General features: G+C 43.6%; 1 protein-coding gene across 2 annotated transcripts; it reads right to left on the bottom strand.

Moving 5' to 3' along the window:
- Nucleotides 1-3,720: 3,720 nt before the first annotated feature.
- LOC138771557 (cholesterol 24-hydroxylase-like) lies at nucleotides 3,721-20,735 on the bottom strand. Of its 2 annotated transcripts, none has more exons than XM_069951376.1 (15): nucleotides 20,277-20,735; nucleotides 17,339-17,416; nucleotides 16,260-16,341; nucleotides 15,823-15,893; nucleotides 15,072-15,158; nucleotides 14,589-14,727; nucleotides 14,319-14,429; nucleotides 11,618-11,774; nucleotides 11,263-11,325; nucleotides 11,094-11,166; nucleotides 10,939-11,023; nucleotides 10,034-10,144; nucleotides 7,173-7,261; nucleotides 7,026-7,092; nucleotides 3,721-4,098 (listed from the first exon to the last, which is right to left on the bottom strand). In XM_069951376.1, exons 1-15 carry the CDS (start codon nucleotides 20,384-20,386, stop codon nucleotides 3,937-3,939), a joined length of 1,485 nt encoding a protein of 494 aa, XP_069807477.1. In that variant the 5' UTR covers nucleotides 20,387-20,735; the 3' UTR covers nucleotides 3,721-3,936. The 2 variants fall into 2 exon arrangements, with proteins under 2 accessions (XP_069807477.1, XP_069807476.1); XM_069951375.1 differs by lacking the exon at nucleotides 20,277-20,735 and adding an exon at nucleotides 19,096-19,512 and having other exon boundaries at nucleotides 3,722-4,098.
- Nucleotides 20,736-21,515: the final 780 nt, after the last annotated feature.

Genomic DNA, 21,515 nt, shown 5'->3' on the forward strand with positions numbered 1-21,515 from the left:
ACTGTTACAACCAAGGTAGGCAGAAGAGCATCTCTGAACGCACAGTACGTCCAACTTTGAGGCAGATGGGCTACAGCAGCAGAAGACCACACCGGGTGCCACTCCTTTCAGCTAAGAACAGGAAACTGAGGCTACAATTTGCACAAGCTCATCGAAATTGGACAGTAGAAGATTGGAAAAACCTTGCCTGGTCTGATGAGTCTCGATTTCTGCTGCGACATTCGGATGGTAGGGTCAGAATTTGGCGGCAACAACATGAAAGCATGGATCCATCCTGCCTTGTATCAACGGTTCAGGCTGGTGGTGGTGGTGTCATGGTGTGGGGAATATTTTCTTGGCACTCTTTGGGCCCCTTGGTACCAATTGAGCATCATTGCAACGCCACAGCCTACCTGAGTATTGTTGCTGACCATGTCCATCCCTTTATGACCACAATGTACCCAACATCTGATGGCTACTTTCAGCAGGATAATGCGCCATGTCATAAAGCTAGAATCATCTCAGACTGGTTTCTTGAACATGACAATGAGTTCACTGTACTCCAATGGCCTCCACAGTCACCAGATCTCAATCCAATAGAGCAGGGGTGGGGAACCTCCGGCCCGCGGGCCGCATCCGGCCCCTGAGGCCTCCCAATGCGGCCCGCGGCCCGCAGCTCCCCTGTGATGCGCGCCGCTCTGGAGGAGGAAGGAGCCGGCATACACAGCATCCTCCGGTGTCTGTGACAGCTGCTGGACACACGAGGATGCTGTCTATGCCGGCTTCTTCCCCAGCAGAGCGGCGCGTGTCTTCAGTCTCCTGCGGGCCGCGCACGATGACGTCATTTCATCGCGCGCCGCCTGCAGGAGAAGACCGGCACAGAGGACCTGGGACAGAAGAGGACATGGGCAGCGTGGGAACGGAGGTAAGGTGAGTGGGATGTTTATTTTTTTTATTTGGGGGTTAACTAGGCCACCAGGGACATGCCTGATGGGGGTTAACTAGGCCACCTGGGACATGCCTGATGGGGGTTAACTAGGCCACCAGGGACATGCCTGATGGGGGTTAACTATGCCACCTGGGACATGACTGATGGGGGTTAACTAGGCCACCTGGGACATGACTGATGGGGGTTAACTAGGCCACCAGGGACATGCCTGATGGGGGTTAACTAGGCCACCTGGGACATGCCTGATGGGGGTTAACTAGGCTACCAGGGACATGACTGATGGGGGTTAACTAGGCCTACCAGAGGCATGACTTGGGGGTTAACTAGGCCACCAGGGACATGCCTGATGGGGGTTAACTAGGCCACCTGGGACATGACTGATGGGGGTTAACTAGGCTACCAGGGACATGACTGATGGGGGTTAACTAGGCCTACCAGAGGCATGACTTGGGGGTTAACTAGACTACAAGGGGCATCACTGGGGGGGTTAACTACAATAGCAGGGGCATCACTGGGGGTTAACTACAATAGCAGGGGAACTAGGGGAACAATACTTTGCCTTGCCCTGGGTGCTGCAAACCCACACTACTAACTGCCGCACACGGTATGCGGCCCTCGAATGATTTTATTAATGCCCGACCGGCCCTCGACATGGATGCAATACAGCATCTTTGGGATGTGGTGGAACGGGAGATTCGCATCATGGATGTGCAGCCGACAAATCTGCGGCAACTGTGTGATGCCATCATGTCAATATGGACCAAAATCTCTGAGGAAGCTTCCAGCACCTTGTTGTATCTATACCACGAAGAATTGAGGCAGTTCTGAAGGCAAAAGGGGGTCCAACCCGTTACTAGCATGGTGTACCTAATAAAGTGGCCGGTGAGTGTATAATGGTATGCTGGGTTTTATATAATGGTATGCTGGGCTGTATATATATAATGGTATGCTGAGCTGTATATAATGAAGATAAGAAGAGAAATACTAATGGGGCCGACTAGATGAACCCGGGGGCTTTTTCTGCTGACAAGCATCCTATATTCTTCCAAATCTACAGCATCGTAATTAACCTTAATATTGACCATTAATGAATGACTCAATCAATAAAAGTAAAATATGTCCATAAATTTGTGGTAAAAATCCAGCCATATTTTCAATGTAATAATACGCTTCATTGAAGTCAATGGGGATTTGAATGGGAAACTAAATAATTTATTTAATTAGATTATATAAATTGGAAAAGCAAGGAAATCTGCTGAAGGATTGTGCTTTCCTTTAAATAATAATATGTGAATTTCTAGTATAGTCCGTATCCATATTATTTCAAGTATAATAAATATCCATATCATTTCTAGTATAGTCCACATCCATATATATGCAATAGTACAAGAAAATATACAAGACTATATAATGTATGTTATTAATGAAAAATGCTTCTCCATTTAGACTCCTGTCTCCATGATTACCAACTTGCTGATGGATCTGGTTACTGCTGCCCATAGAGGTCTATGGAGAGGGTAGGAGGAGGAGTAGCTGGAGTGATACAGAGACTCAGTAATAAATTGACAATTTGCACTGTTAATTACTGCTCTATACCGTTCTCCATATTGCTGCTACTTCTGGGGGTGTGCTATAAAGATATAAGGGGAGCAGGTTCTTCTCTTCTGTGCATACCGTGTATAAGACAAAGGACTAGACTGGAACAGAAAAGCAGTCCTGATACACAACCTACACCTACCCTCATACAACTTACAGGCCAGAAGACCCCTTTAAAAGTTATATCCACTTTCACAAACAATTCTTTTATTTGTCCCAGTACATCTTTGTGCAGCATAATCCTGCAGTGCTGCAGTCTCGCAACGTCTTACATTTAATAATAATCCTTAATAATAGTAACATATATTTGGAAGGACAGATAGGAGGCACTCTAACTTCAGGATCAGACTACACAGAGTGTGTTTGCTGTCTGTTACCATAGAGACACATAGCCTACATAGGGGCTATAGAAACAAAACAGTAGAATTATTTTGTACACCTTATGATCAGTAGGGATTCTCAGGTGATAGGTTTAAAAGTGAATGTGTCACCTAAATTTTCTTTTACCAACTAGGGCCAGTTCACACAGAGCAAAACTGGCAGAATTCCGTGTCGGAGAATCCCACCAGCCTCTCTGTCATACTGGATGTCTATGGGAGGCTCGCGCGCCTCCTCTCTCCGCACCTCTCCGATCGGAGGTATTGACATGTCCATTCTTCCGTGCGGAGAGAGGAGGCGTGCGAGCCTCCCATAGACTGCCAGTATGACACAGAGGGTAGTGGGATTCTGCGACGGAAAGTCCCGCCCTGGAATTCCCCCAATTTTGCTCTGTGTAAACTGGCCCTTAGAGTCAGATACTAAAATTAGATCTCTATTCTAATCTGTGTCTATTTTCTGACTTGGGCTGTTGCCAACAGCATTTAGTGACATACTTTACAGCAAGACTCATTGACATAGACAACAATAGACAGACTCTGTCCCTTTGAGATGAATGTAAAACATCATTGAGCACGCTCTGTGACCTTTGAAAAGATCATTCCACAGGGAGCTACTACTGTATTATATTGATGCTATCAATCTACTGGTGACGCTGCAATGCTGTACAGATCAATTTACAGCAGCCTCTTCTTATCACCACGGACACAAAAGGAAATCTCTGCCTAGTTTTAACCCCAGTGGTGAGAATGAAAACTGCAAGATTTCTGGATTATTTTATAATATAGAAAGAAAAATGGAGAATGGACAATGCCACCAAAAATTCTTTAAAAATATGTTTAAGACAAAAACATTATTTATACAATAAGACACATTCCCTTTAATTATGGGAAAAACCATTGTAAAGCATTGGAGACCTGCAATAATACTTGCAAAAAGCCGAGGATCACACGTTATATATCTATAGTTTGTAGTTATCACTTTACAAAATCCACAGGTTTCTTTAAACCTGTTTCTATAGGATGGTGTTTATTAGATTATTGTTTTCTGGATTTTTGTTCTCCTCGAGGTCTCAGTCTGCAGATGACACCATCCTTAGGACGCAGAGTCCCGGTATCCAAGATCTCAAAGCTTTGTCCTTCCACCAGCTCGAACTCAAATCTCTGCAGAAGCTTGGCCATGACCACCTTGGCCTCCATCTTTATGGAGAGAACAGAGATGTTATATAGGGCATATATATATATGTATATACACAGTGGTTTGCAATAAATTAGAATAATAACAAAAAGGGTTTTTTTCCAGTAATGCAATTCAAAAAGTGACCTCATATATTCTATAGAGTCATTACATACAGAGTAAACTTTTTCAAGCGTTTATTTCTGTTAATGATTATGGATTACAGCCAAGAAAGACCCAAAAGTCAGTATTTCTGAAAATTACAATATTATATAAAACCAACTGAAAAAAAATGTTTTTAATACCAAAATGTCGACCAAATGAAATGTCTGTACAGTAAATGCCCTCAATACTTGGTCGGGGCACCTTTTGCATGAATGACGGCATCAATGCGGCATGGGAGCGACCAGCTGATGGCCTGAATACTGCATAATTTCTCTATGGGGTTAAGGACTGGCAAGTTTGCTGGCCAATCAAGCCCAGTGATGCTGTGGTTAGTAAACCAGGGATTGTTACTTTTGGCCGTGTGGACAGGTGCCAAATCCTGCTGGAAGTAAATTCCATCTCCAAAAATCTTTCCAGCACAGGGAAGCATGAAGTGCTCTAAAATTTCCAGGAAGACGGCAGCGTTGGTGTTGATGAAACCCAGTGAACCTCCACCAGCAGATGACATGGCTCCCCAAACCATCACTGATTGTGGTAACTTCACACTAGACCTCCAGCAGCTTGGATTGTGTACAGCCTGTCCACTCTTCCTCCAGACTCTGGGACCGAGATTTCCAAATGAAATGCAAAATTTACTTTCATCTGAAATCAGCCCCTTGGACCACTGATCAGCAGTCCAGTTCTTCTTTCCCTTGGCCCATATAAGATGCTTCTGTCGTTGTTTATTGGTCAGGAGTAACACATGGGATGCAACACTTGTAGGCCACGTCTTGTAGACGTCTGAATGTGATTGTGGCTTTGGAAGCACTGACTCCAGCAGCAGGGCACTCTTTGAATGGCATTTTCGTTACAATCCTGTTAAGACTGCAGTTCTCCCAATTGCTTGTGCACCTTTTTCTACCACACTTTTTCCTTCCACTCAACTTTCCACTATTATGCTTTGATACAGCACTCTGAGAACAGCCAGCTTCTTTAGCAACTTTTGTGGCTTACCCTCCTTGTGGAGTGTGTGAATGACTGGACATGGCCTTCTGGACATCTGTCAAGTCAGCAGTCTCCCCGTGATTGTGTTGCATACTGAACCAGACTAAGGGACCTTTTATAACACTTAGGAAGCTACTGCAGGAGTTTGGGGTTAATTATTCAAATTTTATGAAATACTGACTTTGGGGTTTTTCTTGGCTGTAATCCATAATCATCAACTTTAACAAAAATAAACGCTTGAAAAAGTTCACTCTGTATGTAATGACTCTATAGAATATATGAGGTCACTTTTTAAATTGAATTACTGGAAAAACAATAACTTTTTATTGATATTTAATTTATTGCAAACCCCTGTGTGTGTGTGTGTGTGTATATATATATATATATATATATATATATATATATATATATATATATAGATAGATAGATAGATAGATAGATAGAGATAGAGATAGAGATAGAGATATATATATATATATATATATATATATATATATATAACATCACAGATTACAAACTATATATCCTGATTCCATACAGATAACAGCAGCATACAGCTAGAGCTGGGTGAAGAGGGCTCTGTGAGCTGCCGGGAGGGATCTGATGGCTGATGATGTCATCCTGTGGTTCACAGGAGGCCAGCTGACCCAAGAAACACAACTTCCTGTGACACATAAATCTGTGTGTTTTTCTATTGGTCACATGACGTAACCACAGTAACAGAATATAAATATGCAGCTGTGCTGAAATGAAACAGATGGCACTGTAGGACCAGTAATGTTGAGTGTATGTTATATGGGCAAAAAAACTAATTGGACTGCTTAGAAACATAGAAACATAGAAGACTGTCGGCAGAAAAAGACCACTGGGTCCATCTAGTCTGCCCTTTTAGGATTTTCTTTCTTATAATCTTAGGATAGATATATGTTTATCCCAGGCGGGTTTAAATTCTGTTATTGTAGATTTACCAACCACCTCTTGTTCTTGAGCTCAGTTTTTTACTAAAAACACTCCCCTCTTGAACCTTATTTAGTCCTTTAACATACTTAAAGGACTTTCCTCCAGACTATACAGATTCAAATCCTTAAGTCTCTCCTGATATGATTTATGCCTCACACCCTCCACCATTTTTGTAGCCCATCTTTGGACTCCTTCTATTTTATCAATGTCCTTTCTTAGGTGAGGTCTCCAGAACTGGACACAGTATTCCAGATGTGGCCTCACCAGAGCTCTATACAGCGGGATCACAATCTCCCTCTTCCTACTGGTTATACCTCTAGCTATACACCCCAGCATACCATTATATATATATATATATATATATATATATATATATATATATATATATATATATATATACATCCCAGCATATCATATATATACACACCCCACCATACGATTTGCTTTCCTCACCGCCTGGTTGCACTGGTGACTCATTTTAAGGCTGTCAGAAATCACTGCCCCTAAATCCTTCTCTTCTGAAGTCTTTTTCCAACACAGTACTGCCGATGTGATACTCGGATAGAGGATTTCTCCTCCCCAAGTGCATTATTTTACATTTGGAAACCTTGAACTTCAATTTCCACTGTCTAGCAACGCTAAATCATTTTCCATATTACTGACACCTCCAGGAATATCAACCCTATTGCACACTTTTGTGTCGTCAGCAAACAGACAAACTTTACCTACCAAACCTTCTCCTATGTCACTTACGAACATATTAAACATATTTAACAATGATGCTACTAAGAAATATTAATTTGTTATGAACATTTTTATTCAGTTCTTAATTTTAACTTACCTGAGCAAATACTTGTCCAATACATGATCGTGGTCCAAGAGAAAATGGAAAGTAAGCATAGCCAGGCCTGTAAGAAACACTGATATATAGTCACTGTATAATGTACTGGGCGATAACATTATATTCCACTAGGGGCACTGCACTTACTTGGGAGCATCAGGATGAAACCTATCTGGGTTGAAGATCAAGGGATCTTGATAAAAATTTTCCATTCGACCCATGATGTAAGTATTAAACTACAAAGAGAAGAAATCACCAGAAAGCTAAGAATTCCCAATGGATTGTATGATGTCTATGAAGTCTATTCATAGTATAGTAAAGAAGTCCAATGTTATTTATTAGATTGTTTAAAACTTTAGAGAAATTTTGAATGTTCTAGACCACCGGTGTCAGACCCAGGCCCACAGCTGTTATAAAACTAGGCTAAAGCTTTGGCTGTCCAAGCATGATGGAAATTGTAGTTTTACAACAGCTGAGGGGCCTGGGTTTGATGGCCCCATTCTAGATTAATACTGTCCTACCACGGGTGTTACTATTATATACAGCCTTCGTAAAACCCTGTACTTATTGTACTTAGGTGGTGATGAAAGTAGTGCTAAAGTTTTTCCACTAGATGTTGATGTATTAGATACGTGTGTTCAGATGCCGCACAGCTGGAGTGTGTAAAGGGTTATTGTTTCTTTGTATGTCACAGGGATCTGCGAACCAATAGGAATCTGTTCTTCTTCTCTCCTATCATCTGCCTCTTTACTTCTTCTATTGTACTCTTCATCCACTCAAAGCGCATGTTAGTTACGCTGACGAAGGAAGTCACATGGGTAGAGGAAGACCCACATGACCAAAATTAGCAGGATATGTCTGTGCTCACATGTCTGGACCCTATGTCTTCCCCATTCTGTGAGAGCAGCAATGGTAAGTGTAATACCATATCCATACTTGTGTCGTTTGGGGGCAGCCTTCCCCGCCGGTGGTGCTGGCTGGGTTTTGGTGGGGCTTTTTTGGGTCTGGTCCTGTGACATTGGGGTTGCAGGGCCGTTCCATGGCCTCCCTTCCCAGCACGTGCACGCTTTGCGGGGTTGGCGGTCGCTGACCGACACGGTGTGGAGTTAGCGTAGGGACCCGTGTGGACCAGAGGACCTGCGCGGTGGTACACAGGGCAATATGGCTTGATCAATTCATATACAGACACTCTGGTGTTGATTTTTAATATAGGCCTAGCGGCATTAGTATCAGCCATAGATGGGATGTGCAGCGGTTCCATTCTCTCCAGTTCGTGTTTTACAGTTCTCCCTCTCTGAACAGCTAGCACTCCTTTATAAGACCCACATGACCAAAATTAGCAGGATATGTCTGTGCTCACATGTCTGGACCCTATGTCTTCCCCATTCTGTGAGAGCAGCAATGATAAGTGTAATACCATATCCATACTTGTGTCGTTTGGGGGCAGCCTTCCCCGCCGGTGGTGCTGGCTGGGTTTTGGTGGGGCTTTTTTGGGTCTGGTCCTGTGACATTGGGGTTGCAGGGCCGTTCCATGGCCTCCCTTCCCAGCACGTGCACGCTTTGCGGGGTTGGCGGTCGCTGACCGACACGGTGTGGAGTTAGCGTAGGGACCCGTGTGGACCAGAGGACCTGCGGGGTGGTACACAGGGCAATATGGCTTGATCAATTCATATACAGACACTCTGGTGTTGATTTTTAATATAGGCCTAGCGGCATTAGTATCAGCCATAGATGGGGATGTGCAGCGGTTCCATTCTCTCCAGTTCGTATTCTAGATTAATACTGTCCTACCACGGGTGTTACTATTATATACAGCCTTCGTAAAACCCTGTACTTATTGTACTTAGGTGGTGATGAAAGTAGTGCTAAAGTTTTTCCACTAGATGTTGCTGTATTAGATACGTGTGTTCAGATGCCGCAAAGCTGAAGTGTGTAAAGGGTTATTGTTTCTTTGTATGTCACAGGGATCTGCGAACCAATAGGAATCTGTTCTTCTTCTCTCCTATCATCTGCCTCTTTACTTCTTCTATTGTACTCTTCATCCACTCAAAGCGCATGTTAGTTACGCTGAGGAAGGAAGTCACATGGGTAGAGGAAGTGCAAGGGTCTTTCGTGTTGGACATTGTAGAGGAAGGGCGCAAGCTAGATAGCTCTTTACAGTGGTCCTCTCTGGGCCCTGGCCCTCTGCCAGGTCCCTTTACCCTCAAGGGTCAGTCTTAGCTAGAACACCGCATGGGTAGAACGCAAGACAGGACAGCGAAGTTTTCTTATCAGTAACTCTATACAACACTATGCAGTGTTAAATCCTTTCAGGAGAGGACAAGTCAGAGACCATCTCAACCCACGCCGTGGACTAGGAGAGTCACAGAGCAGGACAGTATCCACAGCCACAGAAGCTAGGAACTGATCCGGATAGAGCAAAGTTGCAGTAACCCTAGGAACTCTATCTTGCAGCGTGGTTGTCAGCAGGGAACCCTCAGTATTCCGCTCATCCCAGGTAACAAGGTCTGGGCCTTGTGTCACCCTCTAGGATGGTTCAGCCAAATCTAGTGGGCATAAGGTGGTGTGAAGACTAGCAAAGGTCAATATACAAGCACAAGTATTCTTCTTCTTCTAAGTATTCTTTTACCTCATCCTCCAATATGCCAGCAGAGCACAGTACTACTTGGGTTGAGACTCTCACGGCATCCTCCTCTCTGCTACTCTGCTTCTCTGTATCACTCACTACGCTACTCAGTCAGCATGACTGTACTGTACACTGTATTCCAAGTGCTTTATCAAGAGAAACATCATAATTGCCCTCACACCTGTGTGCCCAACCAGCACTGGCATCATGATATAACACCTCAAGGTCCGGCTGTACCTTGGCCAACCACCACTGGAGTGGTCACACTTCACCATCTAGCAAGTGACTGGCCAGTCCTCCGATATAACATCATCACCTGGGGCTCACCACCACAATAGCAGGCCTGCTGGGATACTGTGGATCCAGATAGTCTATCACCTACCCAGAGAGTTGTTCTAGGTGGTATCTTTACTCCTTCAATAATTAATTCCTCATCTGCGATTCTTGATGTACCAGGGGCTGTTGGGTATAATCTCAAGGTTTCCTTTAAGACCTGGTAAAAAAAAAAAAAAAAAGCCACAAAATATAATTGTTCTCTGACATTCTCATTCTTTTAAAGGAGAAGTCCCACCAAACTGAGAAACAGAAGAGAGATGGGGGGGGGGTGGAAAATATTAAACAAAGCAAACTAACCTCTCCTTGTGCCCCATAGCACATCTCCGGGTCCTGTTGACAGCTGCCGGTGACCTGAGGTTGCAGCTGGGAGAGACGGGTATGTGACGGACCCATTTTTCAATTGTAGATGACATCCAGTGACTGTCAACTGGACCCTGGAGTGGTGCAAAGGAGGCATGGGGATGGGTAAGTTTGCTTGCTTATTATTCTCCCCCACTGTCCTGCTGTTTTTCAGTTGGGCGGAACATCCTCTTTATTTTTTTAAATTTTTTTTAAATAAATTAATTATTTCGAGATGTAGGGAAAATACACTATAGCTGCTAAACTGAGCTCTGTTGAGAACAAATGGGGGAGGCAGTCTTGGCCCTTAGGCAAGGTCTACTAGAACACAAGTAAAGTAAACTGCAGTCATAGTAACATGTAAACGCAGTCCTCATTCTTGTTAGTGAGAGCGCAAGACAAGTTTATTGCTGGACAAAATCCATAGAACTATTTTTGGTCATTCAGGCAAACCGAAAGGGCCGAGAGCCATGGTTGCTCACAAGCCCGCCTGGGTCTACTTTGTTCCAAGCCTCTAACCTGGATGGGGCCCAACTTTCTGCTAAGGGTTATTAAGGGCTGCACTGTGTCATGTGTGTATTCCTACATAAATTCTATTACTGTCATCAGTACCTGGGACAGATATTGCAGCTTTCCAAGATCTTCATAGTCGATGTCTCTTTTGGAGCCGATAACTTCATCCACTTCAGTCTGGACCCTGAGGAAGCAGGAATATTATCAGAGCTGTAGTAGAATTGCTGTTACATTGCTGCATGAAGCTGCTTTACCTCGTCAGGATCTCGGGGTATCGCGCCAATTCCATCACAGCAAAAGACAGCTGGTTGGCCGTCGTTTCTTGTCCTGAAACCAATAGTCACCCAGGCGTGATTTATAAACCTCAATAAAAAGAGACACAACAAAAATAAAGCCCATAGATTATCACTGAGATTTACTCACCCGCAATAAAGAAGGTGACAAAGTTATCGATTAAATTCTCCAAATTGCAGCCATCTTCCAACTCTGAAAAAACAAATGGAAGGAGAAGAAGAGACAACAGAATTAGTGAATTGTGAATGGCTCTGGACCTAGAATATTACATACAGTACCGATCCCACTTGGGCTGTTCATTTAATTGGGATCAGAAGAGCCAAGAAAAAAAACAAATACAAAGCATCTAAATCTATGGAGAAAGATTTTTTTTTTTTTTAAGAGGCCACACATCCTGTTTAAACCCAGAAGGAAAAAGAAAAAAAAACAACAAAACCAACAAACATTATTTCTGCATAATCATCTTTATATTTTAAATACAAACCTGCCCCTTTAAGAATCTGTGTGAGGATATCCACAGGAATGTCTTCCCCATCCTGAATGGCCTTCATCCTTCTCTCGATGCATTCTTGGCCAGTTTTCCTTAGGAGTTTGATATTCTTCCTGACGTCTCTAATAAAGTCCTGCTTCCCTGGAGTGTACTGTGGAAGAGGTAGGACTGTAAAACAGCAGCAGGGAACAGCAGATCTGTGCCAGGACTGCACACACACAATTGTTCCTGCTGCTATATAATATAGTTTTACAGGGTGCTGAACTCCATGCACTCTCTCCCTCTCTCTCTCTCCCTCTTTCCCTTCAAACAAAAAGTCTACAGCACACAGGAAGAGTTGGATGTAAAATGTGGGTGCCAGCCACAGCACTAAGGGTCCTTTGTGATGCACTCAACACAGATACTGTAGTAGTAGTTGTTGGTAGTGGTAGGTAGGACCCGGGTTGCCACTTGCCAGATGTTATGTCACAGTTATAGCACGAGGGGAGGTGACTAACACACGAGAACCTAACCATGCGGGACCCCAACAATTCTTCGTTGCCCTAAGTCAAGGCACCAATAACTAGACCAATGCCAGGGTTCAGAAACAACGGGAGTTGTACGTTTATTAACACGGAGGTTGTGAATAGCAACAGTCTCTGGATGTAACAAGTGATAGGCAAACTTGAATACAACTGAGGAGATGGGTGATGTTGCAACAGGCCGTAGTGTGGTAGTGTCCCTTTGGTTGAGAGGAATCTTAACGCAGGATGGGAGTAGTAGTTCCCTGAGAATGATGCTGGGTATGAAGATACTGAGGGGAATACTTGCTGTTAGCGATGAGATGAAGATAGCGACTTGAGAAATGTACCCAGATCTTGAGGTGAAGTAAGGTTCTTGAGGATGAGACTGGTCTGGACTGGACCGGAATACATCTCAGAGGTAGTTAGGTGGATCACACTGAGTTGCGGCCTTCTCCCGGAGGAGCAGCAGAGAACACGTCCTTCCCTCTTGAAGGTAGAGGGAGAACACACACCTAGAAGGGAAGTGACTAACTGACCCCAGCCAAAAGCTTGACGGCTATTGGGGTTGATATGGCATACGGGGAAAGTCACGTGACACTAGGCCGTTTGCATCAACATACCATGTGACAAGAACAGAAAATATGAAGTTCCTATAGTTAGTTTAGTTGTGAACTAGCCAGAGAAGGGAGAGGAGTGCTCAGTTTAGGCTGGACTAACAGCCACTATGCAGTGCTAAGCTTCAGAGGTGGGGTGACCGGAAGACTAGGACCATCACTTGTCTAAGCAGAGGATTCTTCAGTCAGGACAGCCGCCCCAAAAGGAGAGTCAGAAGGACTAATCCCCAGTAAGGCAAAGATGCTAGAAGCTGAGGCACCTTACTGACCCGCGCTCATCCACCTGGGGAAATCTTCAGTGGGAGCTCGACCTAGAGAAAGAGACCTAAGACTCGCACTACCTCACATGGCGGCCTCTGAACTTGTGTAGGCAGAAGGCGATCAGATATACCTATATATATATATGTATATATATATATATATATATATACGTGAGTACGAGAAGTTCTTCTTCAAGCAGTTTTAACACACATTCTGGCAGAGAACTGATACTGACTAGGCAAGGGCTCCTATCCGGCCCCCATACTACCCTCGCACACAAGTCTTCTCTTTTCATACTCTCTCAAGTCTACCTTAAGGGTTTTGTCTAAAGTATTGTTTTTCTTGCACTAGCACCTGTGGGCAGTTTATTGTTATACTGTGTATTGCACTGAAGTTAAGCTTAACTCCTGTTTTAAGTTCTGGTCATCTCCTGCACTGTACCTGCACTTGCACCTCACACCAGTTTTATCAAGGTCCAGTGCCCGTTTGTCTGGGGGGTGGGTACTACCGTGATAAGTTGCCCCAAAACACCAGAGCTCACCAGTTGCACACAACCCCTGCAGTGCCCTAGGCTGCAGCACCACTCCGCGTGGCGTCACAAACAGGATTTGTCTGTTTTGCTACTGGAAACCCCTATAAAATTTTATCAGAGATTGTCTCAAGAAATTTCCTGCAAAATTTTGGTGCATGACTGGGTTTGAGGGGTTAAGGTTTTGGGTGGAGGTTATGAGGCTAAATGTTAGGGGTCAGGGGAAGATTGATTAGTGGGGTAGGGGGTGTGATAGGTATGGGGGGGTATTTAAGTGGTGCACTGGGGGGGGGTACCTTTTGAGGTTTGGGCAGCTGCTGGAATTTCCCACCCATTCTTTCTGGTTGTCGCAGTGGAGGTTCCTTAAAGTTGGGTGGCAATAAATGGTTCAATGGTGGCAGATTTTTTGGGGACTGGCAGTGTAGACAACTAAGCCTTACTAAGTTTTGGTTTACTGGAAATCGGTAAAGAAGCGAGGTAAGGCAAAAGCTGACTACTACTTACTGCTTGGTGCTTGTGAGCTGCAGGTAACAGGGTGTGTGCAGTGATGGATTGGGACCACCAGTAAGATCTTTTTTAGGCTTTGAGGACCACCCACTTGGTTATGGTAAAAAAAATATTCTATGATATTATTGTATGTTTTATGTTGTATTAATAAACGGCTGCTGTGGCCATTTTATCTGAAATCTGTGCAGTGTCGTTATTGGGTAGAAGGCGGGGGGATTTATGTGGGTATTGGGGGAGGCCCAAGGTCAGCAATGCCCTCAGTAAAGCAGGGAAATATATACCTGTGTAAAAGGATTCCGTGTTTCCACCATTCCTCTCATGACAGTAGAGATGGCTCTGAGAAATGGCGTCTGATCATCATGAAGGGAATTCAGCTCCATCCCAAAGGCAACCTGGAAAAGGAAAGTTTTAGACATTGGACCAGACAGGCGAGCCTTCTCTCCCCCCCCCCCCCCCCCCAAACATCAATAAGCCTTGGCACCCATGGCCATATCATTCCTTGGAGCACTTTGGTAGGTACCATCCATTGTATTATGATTGTCCATAGTTACCTTGGCTATTATATCCAGCGTGACCCTGCTAAGCATATTGTGCATCCCAACCTGACATTTTCCATCTGCCTTGTCCCCTAGTGTGTCCACCAGATCTTCTGCTTTTTCATTGAAGGTTCCCATTAATCCTATCAGGTAACTGGAAAGAAAAAAGCAATTCTGAATTCTGACACCCGGCTTCCCTGTCGATCGGGTTTTGCCAGAGCAATAGCGCATTAGTAGGAGATGCAGTACCCCACCATGGCCACTACACAACACATGGAGCTGTCTGCTCATGGCTCTGTGCGGAAACGGCTATGGCAAACAGCTGATTATAAAGGATTCTAAGTATCAGAGCTTCACCCATCAGACATTGACGGCTTATCATGACAAATGAAAAACTCCTGGAAAACACATCTTGCTTCTTTCTGTGGAGGTAGACATCTTGGGGAAACTTTTTGAAAAGGTGTGTATGATATGATTGTATTAGCCATGGGTCCTTACGTTCTGCTGAATGCTGGATCCATAATCCTCCTCTGTTTGTGCCAGTGCTCATAATTTAGATCTGTCAGTAATCCCTTCCCCATGAATCTACAAAGAGAACAAAAACAATAAAAACTGTACTGAATACACTCACACACACACACAAACACACATATAGACTTTGCTATTGACATTCCCACTCACTAAGGACCAGATTGTATGCCACTGGGCCACTAGGGATAGAAACAGCTTTGCCACAATGGTTATCAGAAAATGACTAGTAGCAGCCTTCCTGAGGGAGACTGTACAAGCACATTCACCATGGCAGACATGGAGGCCTTTCGAAGGTTAGCTTTTAAGCCCATTTTATATGCAATGACCACTGTAAAGCATACAGTATACTTATACATATAGCATATTCATGGTTGTTAAGATTGTTTTAGACTACAAACAAACAAACTCAGGATAGCCCTTGGGCATACTGAATAGATGGTGACAAGAAGTGGGGGGCTGACTGAAGAGAGTGTGACTCTGGGTTTGTAGTCTGTGCCTATGGCAGGGATGTACTGTTTGTAATGAAAAAGACCCATTTAGTGTATGGAGTCTTCTCTTCAGACAATGCAACATGGTAAAAAATATGCAGATTACTAGGAAGAGAACTATTGAAAAATAAGCCTGTGAAGTCTACATTAGAGCTGGACACACAGAACAGTAGGATAGTTTTCAATAAAGACTATCAGAGCAACCAACAAAATGGATGCAATGTAGTTACCTCGCTCCAAACATGATATCAATATTTTTATAGAAGGGATCTTTGGTATATTTTGGTGACATCAATATTTCCTGTAAAAAAAAAAAAAGAAACATGATGAAACTATACAAGATGAAATGGCAAGTATTGATCTCTGCTGTGTGATTATTTGCTTTTATAAGTATACAGCCCTGGTATCTATATAGGGAAAAATAACCCAAATTGTATAGTGGAGGAGCTACATTAGTATATGAAGGACTAGATATATCGCAGAGGTGTAGATATGTAGATAGATAGATAGATAGATAGATAGATAGATAGATAGATAATCAATGCAGTAATTTGAAATTATAGATCAGGAGGATACAGGAACAGAAGACAATCAGGAGGATACATGAACAGAAGACAATCAGGAGGATACAGGAACAGAAGACAAACTGACCAGTTTGGTTACTTGCCTTAACTCCTTCTGAGCTGAGAACAAGGACCACTACCCTGTGTAATCCATTGATCCGTATCAGAGGACCATACCTTTCAGCCCTAGAAAAGAAATGCTGTTATGACACAGCAGGATCTCCTATGTATTCTAGTGAATTACCTAATGTTGGCAGCAGTCTTTAGATTCAAGAAATCCCTTGTAGGATGAAGAAATCAGCTTATTGCTGAAGTTCCAAGTTGGGTGAAGTTGCTTCTGGCAATTCTCTGTAGCATTACATTTTGGCCATTCTAACGGACAGGGAGACCGGCCTGGTCTGACAGAGCAGGAGCCACACTTTGTTAGCCAAACTACTCTGACTACTAGGGTGCAGTTTAAACTAACAAATCATCTCCAAGGCCAAGCCAGACAACTCTCTAGAAAGAGAGTCTTATAAACAGCTGTTTCAGCCAATAAACAATAGGTGCTATCTGGCAGCAGAGAGACCTTTCATCTTACATTCCCCGCCATGCCCTAAGACTTCTTATCAGAGTCAGACACTGATCTAAAGGAAAAGCTATCCCCAAAAGGTGGCATCAAAAATCTGCTTTGCTTTTTCTTCTTCCTAGAATTCCCAGTGGAGCAGGAGTAACCCTATAAGTCTCCATACATCTTTAGGATGCTCATCTCAAGGAGAAACATTATCTTCTTGGTCCCATTCCAATAGGCCTCTTTGAATCCAGTCTACCCTGCCCCTGTACTTACGAGGGGCAATAACCCTAAAATAGGCTTATATTCCCAATCATGTCCTCAGACTTCTTATCAGACAGAATCAGACACTGACTTTGCAATTTAACCTTACTTGTCCCCTATCCACAGGATATTGGACAAGTATGAGATTGCGGGGGGGTTCGACTGCTGTGCCGCTGCTCCTATGTTTTGAATGAAGCCTTGGATCGGCACGTGAGAGAATGCAGGGAGCTGCAGGTCACACACCGACACAAAACTCCATTCAAAACAAAGGAGCCGGGGCACCAATCTAGAGATACCCTGGGGGCACAGAAGTCTAGGACCTGAGAGGAAAAGAGGTGTGAATTACCACCTGTAATTGGTCAAACTTACCATTCCAGGAAGGTGTCAAATGCCAAAATATTCTGCTTCGTCAGATTTATTAATGTGGATGAATGTCCAAAGAGAAAACTGCAAAATCAGCATTGTACAAAATTATTATTATTTATTCCCTTGTGCTGTTACTAGGCATCAATCCAAGTACGATTACAGCTGTAAATGACATGTGGCAATTTAGCTTTTTGTGACAATGGAGTCCAATATGCATTGAAACCCAGGCGTTAATATACTATATATACATAAAAAGATTGAGAGATGTGGTGTGACACCTTAGGGCCGTATTACATGGCCCAACATTTCCAAGTAAGTTAGCGCCAATCTGCTAGGCTCGACTTGATATTCATGCAGCAAGGGCTGTGTATTTATATATAGATATATGCTGTATATAGTTATATAAAGGTTATACTTACCTATTCTCCCCCAGTGTCCTGCAGCCTCTCCCCGCTTACTGCTGATGCTTCTGGCCTCGTCTCTTTAATGACAAGCTGCTCAGTCAATCACTGGCTGGGACAGGACCAGTGATTGGCCTTCTGTCTAGGCCAGAAGCATCAGTGGTGAGCAGGGAAAGGCGGCAGGTAAGTATTCATCAGTCGTCAGCCGCACACCACAACACATAGCAATGCACGATGGTGGCCAATGATTTTTAGGCAGGTTTAAACAACAATAATCAGCATGATTACACAGATCATTGCTCTATGTAATAAGGCCCTTACCTTCTTACTGGTTATAGCAGCTACAAAAAATAAAAAATTGGGAGAAACTTATTTGACCTGTTTTATGAAATCTATTGACATGCTATATACCAAAGTACTTGTCATAGAAGGAGGGTGGAGAAGTGACTGAACAGGATGCCGAGAGGGACTTAAACTCAAATGCTCCCAGGTCCACTAGAAATAGATAATAAGACACTAGGAGACTTCTTGTATTACTGCGGACTGTAGATAGCAATGGTTATATTGAACATAATGCTGCTCACCTTATGAGGTTGTGCTATGAACATGGCACCGCCCGACGCATGGCATGGGGGAAGAAATCCCGCTGTCTGCTTTCCTTTCCATTAAGCCGGATGACCAGTGGGGAATATGGGTAAGGTTAACTAAAGTGGAGGCCTACTTGTGTTTGAAATGCCGGGAGAAACAGGTGCTGATCAATGGGATGCGTACTCCTACTACAGCAGTAGTACTGTGCAACACCAGTCTACTTCTATGGCTGGCTACAACAGGTGACTGTCGGCACAGAGCAACACAGGAGCCTCTATAGCGCCAACAGGTATATCAGCAACATAGGAGCAGAGGCTCCGAACACCCAATAAGTGGCCAATTGTGGCACTAAGGGACCACGGCACGCTACATGTAACAATATACAATCATTTGCTTAGTTATAATATTTATTACTTTTTAGTCTTTTAACCACCCTCTATCATTGATGGATGATGTACTATAGCACTTGAGTGCTACATTCACCCAATGTTAGTGAATTTTAGGTGGTTCCCGATGATATCCGTAAAATTAAACATTTCAGTCCAGATAAACCTTTGTCAACGTGGTATATATTAGGGGAATGGAAGGGCATATGGAGCAGAGAGTGTAGATACTAGTACTGTGTAAGATAGGTAGAGATGTGCACCATCTACTAACAAGGCTTATGCCCCCATCCCAATCCTAGGGCCTAGTGTCATTGTAAGCTCTTACTATATTAGTGTGGCAGTATAATATTACTACTTCTCTACGTATCTCCTCCTAGCTTCTTACCTGTCTCGGGGGGGTCCAGGGATGTGATCATACTTCACGTGGGTGTAGTATATATATCCACAGTACAGAAGGAAACAGATGGCGACCAGGATCAGGAGCAGAAGAGCAGCCCCAGTAATAAAGCTCCACACTCCCATGTCTTCTTCTTGTATAAGCACAGGATGGAAGCTGCCTGTAGCATTTACTGTACCAGGCTATAAAGTGGCGGCTGCACAGTGAGTCCGGCCGTCCCTCCCCCTGAAGGACAAGGAAGTGCTACTCACATTCTTGGGCAGGGGCCCTCCACATAGAGGAAAGTGCTCAGGGATACAATGTAGATACTGGACTGATTGTTCCTAGACAGAATGAGGCAGGAATCCTATAGGGCAGTGCACCAGTGAGGCGCCCCCTAGTTGTTGGTGAGGCCCAGCTAGTGAGTTAGTTTTAACAAAAGTAACTATGATCTACACAGTCTTTTTGCTGTCTGCAAAAATCTCCACTTTAGCAACATTATTATTTTTTTTTACTTGCTTTATTAGTATCTAGAGCTTGGGAGACGGGTGAAAGGTAGCCCTAGCATTATTTTCAGCTTTTAAATGGACTTTCACCACAGATAGTGAGGCCCAGCCATCCTCTTGGTCAGTCTGGTGAGGCCCCGGCATTGCCTTGGTCTGTTGGGTGAGGCTCCACTAGAAAAAGTTTGAGAAGCGCTGCTATAGGGATATGAGATCTACACTGCAACAATGATGCAATTCTAGTTACTTAGAGAATTACAGAAATGTATACATTGTATGGCTATGTTCAGACTATGTATATTTTCATAAAACTACTACGGCTGTTGTTGCACAGTAACCCCTAGCTGCGCCGCAAACAACTGATATGTCATTGAATAGCGGCCGCAGAAAACCCTGTCAGTGCACCCTGTGGAGCGAGCGGCTCTGGACGCTCACTCCATAGTGTGCAGTGGGGAGTTCTGATGCATCAGAACTCTGTGGCCCTAAAGATCAATTCAGAGACCGGCCAGGTCACGGAACGGCCGGTCTCTTGGGAGGTCTGAACATAGCCTACAACAGAATATAATATGTAAGGCATAGAATGTATCACTAGGTAAGAACCCAATTACATAACATAACAATTACATAACTAAACTAACATTCAAAATTTAAAGAGAATCTAGAAATTCTAATGAAAATTATACTGACCTGTTTGGAGCTTCTTGCACAGGATTTCTCAAATATCTGTAGACATGCACTTGTGGAGTTCTGTATGGAGGCCGTCGTATTGTTGTCCATGTTTTAGTGTGGAGTTGCATATGGGTACTCTATACTTCTGCACAATTTCCATATGGTCTTCTGTACCGGTTCCCTATATCTACAAAACACCAGTAGTTTAAATGGACACTGTCCCTTTAAAAAAACTTTTGACACGTCAATTCTTTGAGCAGAGAGGTGCGGAGAGCAGGCGGGATTTGGTGCGGAGTCCACTGGCGGGGGTCCCGAGTGGAATCTCTGCTGATTCTGTGGTGTAAACAGACCCTAATGGTATGCTGGGCTGTATGTATATAATGGTATGCTGGGCTGTATATATATAATGGTATGCTGGGCTGTATGTACATAATGGTATGCTTGGCTGTATATATATCTATAATAGTATGCTGGTCTGTATATGTATAATAGTATGCTGGGCTGTATATATATATATATATATATATATATATATATAATGGTACGCTGGGCTGTATATATATATATATATATATATATATATATATATATATATATATATATAATGGTATGCTGGGCTGTATATATATAATGGTATGCTGGGCTGTATATGTATAATGGATAATAGTTCAGGAGGGAAGTGGTTTTAGAAAAAAAAACAGCTTAAGAACAAGAGGACACAATGAGAGGTTAATTGGGGGAAAGATGAGAAGTAGGGATGGTCCGAACCTGCCGAGGTTCGGGTTCGTACAAACCTGAACTCTCGGCAATGATTTCCGCTGTCTGCCCGTTCCGTGGAGAGGGTGGATACAGCCGGAGGACCACCTGGAAAACAGCCTACGGCTATGGCTGTATCCCAGTTTTCCAGGCAGTCCTCCGGCTGTATCCACCCTCTGCACGGAGCGGGCAGACAGCAGGAATCATTGCCGAGAGTTCAGGCTCGTACGAACCCGAACCTCGGCAGGTTCGGACCATCCCTAATCAGAAGCAACATGAAAAGATATTACTTTACTGAAAGAGTAGCAGATGCTTAGAACAAACTTTCAGCAGATGTGGTTGGTAAATCTACAATAACAGAATGTAAACCTGCCTGGTATATACATAAAGTGGTGCCTTGGATTACGAGCATAATTCGTTCTGGGACCGTGCTTGTAATCCAAATCCACTCTTAAACCAAAGCAAATTTTTCCACTGATATAGTGACAATTGGTTCCACAC

The sequence above is a fragment of the Dendropsophus ebraccatus genome, chromosome 13 (assembly GCF_027789765.1).
Source record: "Dendropsophus ebraccatus isolate aDenEbr1 chromosome 13, aDenEbr1.pat, whole genome shotgun sequence".
Lineage (NCBI taxonomy): Eukaryota > Metazoa > Chordata > Amphibia > Anura > Hylidae > Dendropsophus > Dendropsophus ebraccatus.